General features: G+C 40.1%; 1 protein-coding gene across 1 annotated transcript in view; it reads left to right on the top strand.

The window, feature by feature from the left end:
* Window positions 1-16,574, top strand: part of dok6 (docking protein 6) — a gene marked incomplete at its 3' end in the record, with an annotated part of 62,419 nt that overhangs the window by 43,239 nt on the left and 2,606 nt on the right. The window contains exons 5-7 of the mRNA XM_079259352.1: window positions 3,541-3,730; window positions 4,110-4,248; window positions 5,309-5,414. Of these exons, the coding sequence (XP_079115478.1) occupies window positions 3,541-3,730; window positions 4,110-4,248; window positions 5,309-5,414 (435 nt within the window). The remainder of the gene's footprint in view (window positions 1-3,540; window positions 3,731-4,109; window positions 4,249-5,308; window positions 5,415-16,574) is intronic.

Raw genomic sequence — 16,574 nt, 5'->3', positions numbered from 1 at the left:
AAGCGGAGACAACAGGGCTCTGCTATCACAAGGAAGCTCATTCTCGGTGTAATTTGCAAACTCAGAGAGGAAATCGAAAAGGCAACAGGCAAAAAAAAAAAAAAAGAAGCAGTTTGAAGTTGTAAAAGGGCGACTACTTGAACAGAATCTGCTATCATTTCAACCCATTTCCTTTCACTGGAGCTGTAAAGGGAAATTGTGACTTGGCCTCATTTTATTTAGGATCAGTATGAAAGGTTTAGACTGCAACAACACAATCCCTTCCGCTTGTGTTGTGGCCGAAAATCCTGCTGTTGGGTGTTCATACAAGGGTTTCAGCAGTGTGCGATGGAGTCACGCTGAGCGAGCACCTCTCTGTCACTTCTCTGAGCAGATGACACAAAAGGCTTCGGCCTGCAATTTCAATTAGTGGCCCTCCCCAAACAGCAGGGGCCGATAATTAGATCACAGTTCATTTTCACTGTCCCTAAGAATATGCCACACCATGACATTGCTGGTTTCAATCCACTGCAGATACGCGGCTTATTTTGAGTCATTAAATGTAATTAGCGAGAACTAATTTAAGTTATGGAGCACACACACTCTCTCTCTCTCTCTGTCTTCTCACTGTGTCTGCCCCAGGGAGATGCTTTAATATGAAGTTTGACAAATTTGGCTCCATGATGCTAGGTTAGAGGATACCTATTAAAGTTTGATTCTCTGTTTTGGATATAAACCTCAAAGTTAAAAAAAAAAAAAACGTCATTAGCAAGTTCTCTTCTGCTTGGAGAGAAATATTTTTCCAATGTTGAGAAGAGCCCCACTGACTTGTATCTGCAGCTATTTAGAAGTGATTATTTGCAATAAAATTAAATTAAAATCTCACCTAAACTTCACTCCTGCTGTGAATGTCATAGATTTACAGGGTTAGAAATAGTTCATAGCTTGGTTGAAATGCCTAAATAATTGAAATAATTGATGATCAAACATATGGAGATGTGGAAAGGAGAAGGAAAAATGTACATAAATCTTAAAAATATAAATAAATGCATTCTGTATGTAGCTTACATGCTTATAATAATGTCAGTGTTTACAACTGATGCTGGGGACCACATCATTAGCAGGTGAGACAATGCACAAACACATCTGTAAATATTCAGGCGCATTTACTGTGACTTGTCAGCATAAGGATATGTGTGTGTGTGTGTGTGTGTGTGTGTGTGTGTGTGTGTGTGTGTGTGTGTGTGTGTGTGTGTGTGTGCGCGCTGGTGAGTTTGTCCTTTTTTTCCCTACTTGAATTCCGCTTTCCTCTGCCTCCCTGCTGCTTTGGTTACACACAGATACACACACCACTAATCTGCTATGCTAAATGTGTTTTCAAGAAAACAATGATTTTCAGAGGCTAGTTTGCGCTCCTGAAAACACTGTGATCTCGTGTGTAAAGAGACTTTAAATAGTAGAGCTGAAACGTCCTGAAAACATCCAGTGTTAATGTATGACAATGAAAGCAAAGCAGCTTTTGCCACTTTGCTGTACCGCTAACAATGCCCAGCTTGGCATCCATTTTTGCATCTCTTTCTTCTTCCTCTGATGAATTCCTCTTAGATTTCTTTACTCAATCAGCCCTGCCGCATGTGCAAATTGGTTTATTGTTTTTATCCATATGCTGGCGTGTGACAAGGTGCTGCAGAGCAAAACGCAGACGTCACAGCCTGGAATAAAGATTGTGAAGTTTGGTTTCTCTGCCTCATGTTGCTGCAGGGCAACGATGGCTCCAGGAATGTGACACCAGAATGAGTCAGACTCACAGGTTTAAGGTAGGAAATGTAGGTGGTGGTAATTTAATATCATATGGCTGAAGACTCCACTTTTAGACAATTTTCGATTCACTGATAAAAACCAAACTAGAAGAGACACATTGAGAAAAGTCTTATTTTCCTGTCTTCTGTTTTAGGCTTAGCAGCTTGAATAAAATGTCAAACCTTTTGCAGTGATTTGTATGAGTTCAGTTAAGTACGTACAAACTTATTATTTAGCAGATGTGGATATTCTGATTGAGATTTTTAAAGCCCAATACCAATCTGAGTCATTCAGTCGTGAGTTTCTGCTCCAATAGGTTGCTTCTTCAGCACCTCAATTGTCCAGTTACACAGCTGTAATCCAGACCATATTCAGCAGGGGTTGAGATCCACTATCCTGCAGGTTTAGATGCAAACTTTCTCCAACACACCTGAATCAAATGAATGGCTTCTTACAGGTGTCTGCAGAGCTGAATAACATGCTAATAAGGGAATTTAGTCATTTGTTTTATGAATGCATCTACAAGTTGCAGGGTAATCGATCTTGAGGACCGGACCTGGACACCTCTGGTCTGAAGCATAAAATATTTATGACAATTCACCCCACAGAATTACACCCCGACATTCCTAAAAACTTGTTGTCAATATAAGCAAAAATGCTTGAGAGTGCAAGCAGAGTTTTAAGGGTTAATCGTGCTGAACACAGCGTTTTGTGTCACAATGACAAATTAAATACAACATGTCTGAGTGATCGTGGCGAGGCAATTGAAAAGAATAATAGAAGTGAAATAAAGACAGAAAAATGTAATGGGCAGGGAATGGACCCAAAAGCAGCACCGGAGATTTTGTCAGGTAAACACAGTTTACCGTGTTATGAACACAGAATGGACCTGAAAGCAGCACAAGAGATCCAGGCAAATTAACAGTCCTTATTAGATCCACTATGTTAAGTGTTGGACTGGAACGCTGGTTTCCAGCATGCCGAGCAGAGTATTATCCTCCGGGCCAACTGAGCAGCCAAGTAGCAAAAGGGGTGTCCGAAAAGAAATCCACAGTAGATAGTGGGGAGCAGGTTCCAAAGGCAAGACAAAAGGCGGTAGTCAGAGGCAGATCAGGTCAGTAGCAGGCAGGCAATTCTGAAAAGAGTGCTGGAAGGACAGGCATAAAGGACAACCTGGCAAGGAGTGAGAAGTGAAAGCTGCAAATATACAGGCTGAACTGATGATGAACAGGTGGCGGTGGCAGGTGAGGGCAGGTAACTGATAAGGGGTGTGGCTTAGCAGCAAAGCAGGAGGAAGCAGGGCTGATTGTGACAGAAAAAGTTCAAATAGAAAAAGATAAAGTACGTTGTATTTTTCTGAAAGGCAGCAGAAAAAAAACTCTTTTACATTGATTTAAAAGAGCTGAAAGTTTCAGCGAACCTGCAGTTTTCTGGGAGTTTGTTCCACGTGGTTGACGTTCTGTATCGTCCATCTCAGTAAACCCCATTGATCAGGACTCTGATGTAATACTTCTCATCAGATCAAACTGAATCATGCACCAGCAGATGGATTTAAAGACTATTATCAGTATTTACATAATTATAATTCAGTTATTTCTACTGAAACTACTTTGTATTTTTATTAACAGCTATCTGTCCTGGAGAATTTCCCCTTGGGGATGAATGAAGTATCTTTGATTTGATTTGATCTTATTTACCTTTCTGGGTGTTACGGTATTCTAATGCATCTCCTTCTAAGAATCTTTTTGTGGACTCTTTCAGAGCGTTTCAACGTGTACCTCATGCCTACCCCTAACTTGGACATCTACGGGGAGTGCACCATGCAGATCACCCATGAAAACATCTATCTGTGGGACATTCACAATGCTCGGCTCAAACTCGTCATGTGGCCCCTCAGCTCCCTGCGCAGATACGGCCGAGACTCCACATGGTTCACTTTCGAGTCCGGAAGGTGTGTATGTGCATGTGGAGACGGTGTTATGCCATGGTTGTTGATGCGACTGAAATGCAGACGGATGGGGGAGGGGGGACTAACTTTTGGAAATGTTATGACAACTTCAACAAAGCAACTTTGAATCTCCAAAACATCCCAGGATATTTACCGCTGAGCCCTTCAGGCGGTGATGTGACAGGTGCTTCAGTGAATGTGCACCCTGGTTTGTGTATTCCATCTATTTATGCATGTGTGTGTTTTTCCCACCCCTCCAGTGGGCGACTTGCATCAACGTGGCTGCCTGTAACTGAGCATTCAACCATGCGTGTTTTTTAAATCAGCGATCGGAGAGCGAGCATGATCAAAGCGTGTCTCTGTGTGTGTGTTCCTGGCGCAGGATGTGTGACACGGGAGAGGGTTTGTTCACGTTCCAGACACGGGAGGGGGAGATGATCTACCAGCGAGTCCATTCGGCCACGCTGGCCATCGCCCAGCAGCATGAGAGGATGATGGAGGAGATGGAGAAGAGCTCCCAGGTACATTTGTATGCTTTGGGTTTATTTATCTCATCCTCGCAGCTGCACATGATCCGACTGTATTCCTCTTACCGCCAGCATTTTAAACAGCTAATGATGAGTGCAAACATCATTACAGCAATGGTTTTAGGAGTATTTAAACAGTGTAAATCACTTTCATAAACTTGCAAATGTTGCCAGCTTATGAAATATATACAAAAACAGGTCCTGTTGTCTTTTTTTTTTTTTTTTCTTTTTAATGCCCTATTTTTCTTGTTTTTCAATGACTTCTCCGCTGCCTGTTTGATTAAGCTTGATCAAACAAACGTTTCATTGAGGCTCTTTGCAGATTTATTTTTAGAAACAGCTGACTACAAAGGTATCAAATCATCATTTCCACACAATCCATTCTCACACTAGAAATATTAATTTCTCTCTGGGTATTTGGTGTCTCTAATTTGCTTCGTTGGACCAGGAGCCTTCTGCCACCCCGCCGTCTTGGCCTCCGTTCCCTCCTTCCCTCACAACAACCATCCATCCCTTCCTTCCTTCCTTGCTCCCCACTATCATCTGTATTCTTTATTTATGTAGGCCTGCCTAGCGTTTGATGAGCCTTGACCATATGGTGGTGCTCCTGGACCCCACCATTTTGGGAACTTTTCCAAAAGCAGCCACTGTCAGCTATATAAGTTCTGCAAATAGATACACAAAATTGGCCACTCTTGTTGCTGAGGCTGAAATTAGCTTCTGAATAAATTCATATTTTTCTCTTTTTTTTTTTGTAAATATGAATACATTACACACATCTAAAGCTGCTCTTTTGCTCCTACATGGAGGCTTTGCTGTCACGTTGCAAATTTAAAATCAAGAGCTCATGGTCCAGCAGCAAAACAATATGATTATCCGACCTATCAAACAGCCTTTCAGACTGAACGCACGTCAGTCAGCGTGCAGCATGCTGTTTTATTTACACTGTGTGTCTATTGACAAATGCAGATCAGTTTTCGCTGTTGTGTCTGAGTGAGTGAAGAAGAGTGACAGGAGAGTGAGAGGCACTACAATCTTCCTCTGTCTGCTTCAGATCCACTCCAGAGAGACGTTAAGCAAGTCCATCTCCCTGCCACGCAGCGCCTACTGGCAGCACATCACGCGTCAAACCAGTGTGGGAGATCTCTACAGTTACCGAGGTACGAGCAAGAACTTGCTAATTAACAAACTTGTTATGCTCCTATTTATTTTTACCTGCTTTAAAGCAAAGACAAGATGACAATGACAGAGTGAGACGATATTGCGAGCTGCTAATGAGAATTCTTACAGCAGCTGACAATTATCGTTGCAAATAGATTGTCTCCAGAGGGAGAGAAAAACTTTGGGTAATTTTTGTAGTCTGAGGTAGTTGACACAGAAGCCACTGGAAGTCAGTGGATCCAGTGGCATTAGGTGCAGTTATGGCTGCACTACAGGTAACTACTTTCAAACTGTGCAACAACACAATTAGCCACAACACAACACATTAAACTACAACACAACACAATTAGCCACAACACAACACAACACATTAAACTACAACACAACACAATTAGCCACAACACAACACATTAAACCACAACACAACACAACACATTAAACTACAACACAACACAATTAGCCACAACACAACACATTAAATTACAACACAACACAATTAGCCACAACACAACACATTAAACTACAACACAACACAATTAGCCACAACACATTAAACTATAACACAACACAATTAACCACAGCACAACACAGTTAGCCACAGCACAACACAATTAGCCACAGCACAACACAATTAGCCACAACACAATTAGCCACAACACAACACAATTAACCACAGCACAACACAATTAGCCACGACACAACACAATTAACCACAGCACAACACATTAAACTACAACACAACACATTAAACTACAACACAACACAATTAGCCACAACACATTAAACTACAACACAACACAATTAACCACAGCACAACACAGTTAGCCACGACACAACACAATTAGCCACAGCACAACACAATTAGCCACAACACAATTAGCCACAACACAACACAACACATTAAACTACAACACAACACAATTAGCCACAACACAACACATTAAATTACAACACAACACAATTAGCCACAACACAACACAATTAGCCACAACACAACACATTAAACTACAACACAACACATTAAACTACAACACAACACAATTAGCCACAACACATTAAACTATAACACAACACAATTAACCACAGCACAACACAGTTAGCCACAGCACAACACAATTAGCCACAGCACAACACAATTAGCCACAACACAATTAGCCACAACACAACACAATTAACCACAGCACAACACAATTAGCCACGACACAACACAATTAACCACAGCACAACACATTAAACTACAACACAACACATTAAACTACAACACAACACAATTAGCCACAACACATTAAACTACAACACAACACAATTAACCACAGCACAACACAGTTAGCCACGACACAACACAATTAGCCACAGCACAACACAATTAGCCACAACACAATTAGCCACAACACAACACAATTAACCACAGCACAACACAATTAGCCACAGCACAACACAATTAGCCACAACACAATTAGCCACAACACAACACAATTAGCCACAGCACAACACAATTAACCACAGCACAACACAATTAGCCACAGCACAACACAATTAGCCACAGCACAACACAATTAGCCACAACACAACACAATTAGCCACAACACAATTAGCCACAGCACAACACAATTAACCACAGCACAACACAATTAGCCACGACACAACACAATTAACCACAGCACAACACAATTAGCCACAGCACAACACAATTAGCCACAACACAATTAGCCACAACACAACACAATTAGCCACAACACAACACAATTAGCCACAGCACAACACAATTAACCACAGCACAACACAATTAGCCACGACACAATTAGCCACAACACAACACAATTAGCCACAGCACAACACAATTAGCCACAACACAACACAATTAGCCACAACACAACACAACACAACACAACAAATTAAGCCACAACAGAAGTGATATTATTTTTTATTTTCTTATCATTTATTTTATTCTCGGGACCACTGCAGTGGAATTTACATCATCTGAAGTGAGCAGCGACGTACATCATGGGAAGTCAGCTGATTTCAGTCCTTACTGATGATAAGCGGGAGATCGTTTGAAAAAGTCAGAGAAGTAAATATAACACCAACTGTAAAAGAAAATTAATAAAATGATTAAAAAAGTTTATTAATTTTAGTATCACCTATCATTATTTTCTCAACTGTTATATGTACACTAATCCGTGAAAAATGTTATTTCTCTGTATTGCATTATTTCTGTGTTGCATATTCAGGCAATAAAACAATAATTAAAAATTAAGTAGGCTACCTATAGTTTCTTGCTGCTTGATTTGCTCGCCGTCTCCATTGTGACATTTTGAGCTCCTGTTTCCAATTCATTGATCTATTTGACCCGTCTAGAGGCCATTGATGCTCACTAATTTTCAGTTTGCAGTGTAAATTTTTACATTCCAGTCAAACTCATATTTAGGCTATTAAAAATATGACATATCCAGCCCGGGTAAAAGAGGACATCTGGTCACCCTGAAATCAGTAAAGGTCTGTTTTGTTTTTATTTTATCCCCGTTCTTCCAAAACCAAACTTTTCTGTTTCTAGGCACTTTATCACGGCAATAACAGGCTGAGACGGTCGGTTTGGTCTATGTAAATAGCCACATACCATGAACATGCAATAACTCTTTATTCACACAGTTGACATAATAATTACAGTGTATACTAAAATTATTTCATTTATTTTTATTTTTTACCATCAGTGTTTTATTTACTTCTCAGACTTTTTCAAATGATCTCCCGCTTATCATCTATAAGGACTGAAAACAGCTGATTTCCTGTGATGTTACGTACATGGCTGCCCACTTCAGATGATGTAAAATCCACTGCGGTGGTCCCAAGACATAAAAAATGGTAAAAAGCAATATCACTTCTATTGTGGCTTAATGTGTTGTGTTGTGGCTTTTGTTTTGCTGTGACACTTCTGGGCCACCGTACAAATATGGTATGTGGAGCCACAGTAAGTAGATGTAAATGGATCATTGTAAGAGAATAGATTTAAAAAGTTATTATAGTGAAGTGATTACAAAACCTATACCAGTTTCATTTTTCACTCATTAACTTTTTTTTGCATTTTAAGAGATAAAATATAAAACTATTCACAGTTTTTTTACAGCTAAATAAAAAGCAGATGCAAACGACTTACAATTTTTATTTGAGAGAAAATGTAGCGTTATTGGAAATTTAATTTGAGAGAAGAAAGTGAGTATACATGAGCTGATATTCACAATATAAAATTAATCGAGCTCCATATCATGTTATAATATATAATTGGCTTTGGAAGTTGTTACACTCGCCATCTTTAAAATTCGGCGCTTCTTGTATCGTTTTTATCACACACTGACATTTATTTTATACATTCCTGGAGCCATCATTTCCCAGCAGCATCTGGAAGTTTAAAATAGTGCACTTCCCAATGTTTTTTTTTTTCTCTTCTCCAGCTGAGGGCATCACGTGACAGCTTCGTTTTACTTTATGTGTCCATGTCACACACCAGCAACTGGATGTCAACACATCGGCTGTTTTGAACGTTGGCGGATTAAGCAAAGAAACTCCTGAGGACATTGTTGGAAGATGCAAGGAAAGAAAAGGAGAGGAAGAGACAGAGCAATCGCTAACATCAGACTCATGTTTAATGACTGGCGAGAGTTCAGAAAAGAGGCAGGATGCAAAATGGATAGCAAATTAGCATGATGTGTAAAATCTGCTAAAGTTCAGGAGTTCATTACATTTTCTTTGCTAATTCTCTGCAGCTCCTCCCACAGGCTGAGTGATTTACTAAGGCTGGTGTGTGACATGGATACAGTTTACACATTCTGCTGAAAATGCTACACAGACAGTCAATGGGTAGTTGTAAATAAAACCTTTTGTGAAAATATGGGACCTTCTTATCTGAATTATTTCAAACCTGGACTGTGGACGTCTTCACGTCGCCCTGGGCAATGAGCGTTTAGAAAAATCCTTTCATTTATTAGTCTGAGAATTCAAGCCAGGGATATTATTTTGACATCAAACAACCTCCAGCAATGGTCTTTTACTCATAAATTTGTTTTCATTTTTGCATGCAAATGATGAATGTTTGCATCCACAGAGGTTCTACTTCATGAATCCCATCAGTTTCCATTAACCACTGTCCATACTATGCTGGATGTTTTCTGCACTGGTCTGGCAATAGTATAATTTCCATCATCCAAACATTGACTAATCTTTCTGATGAAAATAACTTCTTTATTTTTTTATTTTTTTTTTTACCATTATCAGAATTATTTGCTTTCATCTACAGTCTTATTTAATCATTGTCTAAAATCCTCGGTGTAGGTTGGAAGAAGAATGTGTTTCTCCGAGCCAATGGTCCCAATGGAGTATACATATCTGGAGTTCAAACAGTGGAACATCTTTGGCAGAGTGTGTTAGAGCTGTTGTGCATATTACACGTGTGTGATCAAGGGAAGTTCATCTGGAAAGTTTACAAAGTTTGTAATTGTGGAGAATCATCTGTACACATAAAGTTGAGCATTAATGGAAACAATTATGTTATTTTAGATGTGAAATGTAGACAGCTAAAGGGTGTCAAAATAATTTAACAGATCATTTTGTTCAACTTTGAAATATTTGGTGGAAAGACATAAATTTGTTTTGTATAAAAAGACACCAAAAATACCAAAAAAGACATCAACTCAAAAGATAAAGCACGGGGGAGGAAGCTTCACAATTTGGTGCTGATTTGCTCCCTCTGCACTGAGATTTTTATGGGTGATGTTGGGGTGAGTTTTCATCTGCAGCAGATAAATAATCAGAAAACAGTTCAGTATTTATTGCAGATCAACACACAGAAAATGCTGCAGAGCGACATGAAACGCAGACATTCCTAGAATACAGCTTTGATTCCCAAAAACAAACATAAACAAACAGATCTCTCTTTGTGTCCAAGGGAATACATTTCTGCTTATATCTTCAGGTGAGGAAGACAGCTTGAGCTTGAATACATCAATAATACTACCAGTAGTCTATAGCAACCAGCAGCATTGGTCGTTTGTGTGCACTTAATTTGTATGTACACATAAGAAAAAAGCAAATGTGTGTGTGTGTGTATGTTAATGTCTAGATGAAGACCAAAGGCAGAAAGGTGATTAGTGAGCTGATGCGATTATCCTCTGTCCATGGAATTAGTTGATTAGAAGACTTATCTGAGGATTATGGGCCTTTTGGCTTTCACTGATAGACCTAAACAGAAAGCAGGCGAAGATGAAAGACGTCATCATTTTCTTTTTGAAAAAAAGCAAGGCTGTTTTTTTTCTCATTATCATTTAATTGTGGCCCGATAAGCTTAAAAGCAAAATGCAAGTCCTCCATTCCAAACTTCAACATCTTACCCCCCCCTCCCCCCCTCCCCTCCAACCCCCACCCTCAAAGACTAAACGTAGCAGCTTCCACCTCAGGGGTCATTATTTATAGTCTGTTTCTGTAAAGTCTCCTGCTAAACTCTTCTTCTGCAAACTCTGGTGAGCTTCTCCGTCATCCATCACTTTGGCGTATCCTCTGTTCCTTCCACACCTTCTCCATGTATCTGCCCGCTTCAGAGCGACCGTCCACCTTCTCCTGCTCATATGCATTCAGCACTGCCATTATCTCCCTTCCTTTCCTATGAATAAATTGAATGCATCAGTGTGTTTGAGGTCTCGTCAGACAAGGGGGACAACAAGGTGATTCTGGGGAGTGATGGGAGTTCCGCTCCTGTTGTGACATGGGGTGTTTGGACTGTGAAAGGCATGTGATGCATGCACTTTGGGAGCAGTTACAGCTTTTATCTTGGCAGCAAGTCATTCTGAGACGACCTCAGCCACAAACAGCGATCACATTGATTCCTCGCTGACACACAGTCTCCACCTTTCTGCACACTTGGCACAGCCTTTGTTTTGATATGCAGTCACTAAACCTGTCTTTCTGGAGCTGGAGGGTCCCGATCATCAGTTTTCAAACCTTAAATTTAGTATTTTTATCATGGTTGTCCAGAACCAAAGTTATGACGGGATGCTCTAATATCTACTAAGGATCAATGCTCTTGTAACACATGCTGAATGTGGTTTGTTACTGTCTTGTTAAAACATGTAAATTATCCCTTGAATAAAAATAGGTAAATTCGTTTGATTTTGGTAAAATGACACAAAAACAAAAAAGTACCTCACTTTTGGAACAGCAAATCAAAGCTCTTTTCATAGCAACTGATAATGAAATAAGTCTTTTCAGCCCCTCCTTTTATTCTGTGGGGTGTGACTTATTTGAGAAACAAAATGTCTGAGAGTTTCCAACCACCATACAGACATAAATTTTGACACAAATGACACTTAATAACCTTTAGAGAGTGTTACTGCTGAGCATGCACACCTACTCTGAGAGCGCACATCAAACCAAGCTCACACTGCTATTCAACCTATTTTAAAAAAGCTGCATTTTAACCAGACAGTTGGCATTAAACCCTCTTTTTTTAGGTATCATCTCATCCAGATTCATTAAAATCAAGCATGACAGGCAGAAAGCCAGTAAGCTCACCTCAACTCACAGTTGCTCCATTTCCATGTGTTAAGATTTAGTTTTTAATCAGCTGATGATGAGAACCGATGCGGAGTTTCAGCAGTGTGGGCGGGCGGTGCATTCATGACAAATGGGAAATAGAATTTCATCTCCTGACTGGGAAAAATAAATTAAGGGACGTTAATTAGATGTCTGATTTTGGTATTCTAATATTGAGGTGTGGATGGGGATGTTAGATATTTCTGCTCTGGTAATGATGTAGAACTAAGCTGCAAACCTGAACAGCTGACTGAATGAGGTGATTTCAGAGTTGAGGATGCAGTATCCACGATTTCCACAGTTTTATATATTCATTGGTGGGACCACAGGACAGTTTTCCAGTTGACCTCAGTGCTTTTTCACAAGCTCAGGTCCAGATAAGGTGGCAGCATTTCTAGATGTTGCTTTACTTTGCATAGCTAAGTTTTGACCTAAATCTGTGGAGTATGCAGTGGCTTGTGGAATTTGTCATAGTAAGGTTGTGCAGCCCATGCAGGGATTTTCACTGTAGGATTGAGTCTGCTTTAAATGCAGAAGTACTGTGTCAGGACTTGATATTGTGGACATTTATTAGTTTCCAGACTCAGAATCAGACGTACTATACAAATAAATAGTTTAAGCCTTTTATGTTATATTTTATTGTCTCTGTATTATATATAATATATTGTGTTCCTGTTTACATGTTATGCCACTATTTAAATGTTCAGAATTAGTTTTAGTACTCAGTGGTGGATATGGAATATCTTTTATTCTTTATTTTTTCTTTATATCCACTACATATCCAGCATAAACACTAACTGTCTTGTATTAGTTGAACCTCATTTGTATTTGGTTGCATCGTCTTCTGCCTCCAGTTCTTTGTGGCATATATTGAACAAAGTTGGACTGTGATCTGGTGACTGTGGAAACCATTGGAGTACATTGTGAAGTTGAAGAAACCAGTTTGAGTTAAATTTTGTGTCATGGTGCATTATCCTGCTGGAAGTAGCCATCAGAAGAAGCTACACTGTGGTTATTAAAGGATGCACATGGTCCGCAACAATGCTCAGGCAGGTTGTGATGTATGGTAAATAGACTGCATAAAACATGCATCACACACACACACACACACACAGTCATACAGACTATCTATGATGTTTTAGATATGAATTGCTTTCAATCTTAAAGCACTATTCATCCACTAATAAACACATCGGGTGCCAATTTGGGGGTCAGTGTCATGCCCGAGGACCTTTCGGCATAAAGTCTGGCGAAGCCAAGAATCAGTTCATGTAAACCACTGATTTTCCATCTGAGCTACAGTTGCTCCTAATTGATGCTCAGTTAAGGCGCCTAAAGTGTGCCAAGAAAACATCCCCTAGCATTACACCACCATCAATTCAATTCAATTCAGCTTTATTTGTATAGCGTCACTTCACAACAATGTTGTCACAGGGCACTTTACATACACATCATTTCAAGTCAATTCATACATAGCTTATAATAGAAACCAACTGATTGCATCAAATCATGACTTCGATCCAATCCCCCATCCTGAGCATGCACGCGGCAACAGTGGGAAGGAAAAAACTCCCCTTTAACAGGAAGAAAACCTCCGGCAGAACCCGGCTCAGGGAGGGCAGCCATGTGCCTCGACTGGTTGGGGTGGAGATGACAGGAAAGACAGATCAACATGTACAACTGCACTTATTCAGGAAGACCTGCAGAAAAAAGGAGAAATAAGTTAGAGATGGCAGTATTGTCATATATTTATACATTAATACATTAGAGAAATAGAGCGAGGTACTTCTCAGTGCATCAGGTGACGTCCCCATTGCTTCATAAGTAATGAATGGCTAGACTACCCATAACTATAAGAGCAATGAGCATAACCTGGACAGTTGGGTCCCATACATGCAGACTCCAACGCAGGAGATGCTCATATCCTATCTATAAGAATCATGGAAAAAGGAAGGTTTTCAGCTTAATCTTAGAATTCCTGATACAAGGCAAGGTGGATTCATGCTTTCATAATGACCCTACCTTCTACCTGTTACGGCTGAAATGGAGACTCATCCGACCAGGCAATGTTTTCCAAACTTCTGTTGTCCAATTTTGGTGACTGTGGGAAATGTAGCCTCAGTTTCTTTGTTCAACCCAACATGAGTGGTACCTGGGGTGGTCTTGTGCTGCTGTGGCGCAACCAGTGGTTATTTGAATTCCTGTTGACATCTCCAGCCAGTCTGCCCACTCTCCTCTGACATCAACAAGGCCTTTTCATTCAGACAGCTGCTGCTCTGGTTTGGACCGTTCTCTGTAAACCCTAGAGATGGTTGTGTGTGTAAATCCCAGTTGATCCAACAACCATGCTATGTTCAAAGCCACTTAAATCCCTGTTCTTCCTCATTCTGATGCTCAGTTTGAACTTGACCATGTCTACATTACTAAAAGCACTGAGTTGCTGCCATGTGACTGATCATTTGTTTTTGTTACTAAGCAACCGAACAAGTGAACCTAACAAAGTGACTGGTGTGTATTTAGCATTTAGCTACCTATTCTGTCTGATTTCCTATAAGTTGGAGTCATATATTTTATATGCATCCTCACTGTGCTGCTTCACTGCCATCAGGACATGTTAGAGGTGCTGCTTCCACAGTGTTGAGGCCGATACAGGATTTCAAAGAAAATGTTTTAGTTAAGTCATCGTTTCTACTTTGGCATCAAAGATGAGCTCTTGAGCACGATTTTATGTTAACGCTGTGAGCTGATGATGAAGCTCTGATTTAAATCCTGTAACACTAGAAAAAAAATACACTGAACCCACATTTTATACAAATTGATACACATATTCAGTGGACATAGCAGCAGGTTTTCATTTTTTTCTGTAATTACTCCTGGAATGATCGTTTGGATATAAACAGAAGTTTGAAAAAATCTGGTTTTTGGACTGTGATAGCTTGCTGTGTTTGCTCCCTGGCTCTATCACCTCACACTGGATGACTATCCAATCAGCACAGTCAATTTGCTGAGTCATGCTCGGGTTGCTTTCAAATACCCTGCAGGTCCGGGGGAATAATTAAGGAACACAGTTCTGATTTCCCGTAGAGCTTTTTCCCACTTATTTGTTTATTTCCATGGCTGGATTAACTGAAGTTAAGAGGCACAGAAGAAATGGAACGCCTCTGTTTTAATATATTTAACATCTGCTTTATACATCACCGCACATGCCTCAGATATTCTTCCCAAAGCTCCTGTTTGATACAGCTACAAATGATCATTATTATATATGTTTCTTTCAAAAGAAATGAGATTGGAGTTGGGGAAAAGAAAAAAAAAAAGGCTTAAAATTGATGTTTTTAATCCCCAGAAACTACAGTACATATGAAGACAGTGTTTCTGCTTTGGGCTGCCTTCCTGCTTTTTCCTTCTAATGTGATTCATTCTTTTGCATTTCAGTGCAACTGCCCTGTTCTCCGAGCTTGCTGATGCATAGAAATAAGTACACTTTAAAGTTTTGGAAGTGAAAAAGGAAGGTGATACAGCAGGCAGAGAGGGTTTAATTACCCAACTGTTGTACTGGAAAAGAAAAGGGCAAAAATACTTTTTTTTTTTTTTTGGTCATTAAGCTATTATTTTCTTTCTATTTTTTTTAACTAGGCAGGCAGTACCTCTTTCTTCTCCTGCCCTGCATTGCATTGTTCTCCAGAGTTTAGCACCACTGCATTAGCAATTCTAATGAAGCACAGCGCTGTACTTAGTTTGATCCACGGGGATTGATACGAGGGCAGTTTTACTGAGAAGGTAGCAGGTATCAAAGGCAGAAGACAAGATGCTTTCTCATCTGCAAGAGACAGTGTAATCCTGTAAATGTGAATCTACTGAAATCTTTACATCTAGGTGAAACTGAGGTAAACTGTTTAGGTTTTCAAAACAATGCTTGGAAAGTGGTCAGCGCACATTACCTAAACCCAGTTTTTGATGAATGGATCCAGTTTTTCCGGCGCGTTGCACAGCTGTTTTGTTACTTCCAGGACATTGACATTGTTGCTCCCGTCTTGCATAATGTGGAGTTTGCGGTGCACGCAGCTTCTTGCTTCTCTGGTCACAGCTGTTAAGGCTGCCATCTGGGTTGTTAGACTTTGAGGAAAGAAGGTGCGGACAGGTGTGTGTCAACATGTATGCCTGAATGGCTGCTTGTGTTTCCGGGTCTGCTCTTTCTCTCTGCATCAGTGTGTGTGCGCCCTCACTGCCTGTCCTGTCTGCTCTGGCCCAGCAGCTGCCATCCCAGGCCAGATAGGATGACATGACCTTCGCTGGTAATGAAAAGGCACTGACAAATCACTGTCTGCTTCTCATAGAGGGAGCTTGAGGAGGAGGAGGAAGAGGAGAAAGAAGAGGAGGAGTGATGCTGATGCCATTGTCTGTGTCTTTCTCCAGTTTCATTTTATACACATATCTCTCTCTCTCTCTCTCTCTCTCTCTCTCTCTCTCTCTCTCTCTCTCTCTCTCTCTCTCTCTCTCTCTATATATATATATATATATATTATATATATATATATATATATATATATATATATATATATATATATATATATAATGAA

Source organism: Telmatherina bonti (genome assembly GCF_933228915.1).
Source record: "Telmatherina bonti genome assembly, chromosome: 20".
Taxonomy (NCBI): domain Eukaryota; kingdom Metazoa; phylum Chordata; class Actinopteri; order Atheriniformes; family Telmatherinidae; genus Telmatherina; species Telmatherina bonti.
The sequence above is the reverse complement of the archived record's forward strand: the minus strand, read 5'-3'. Positions and strand labels throughout refer to the sequence as shown.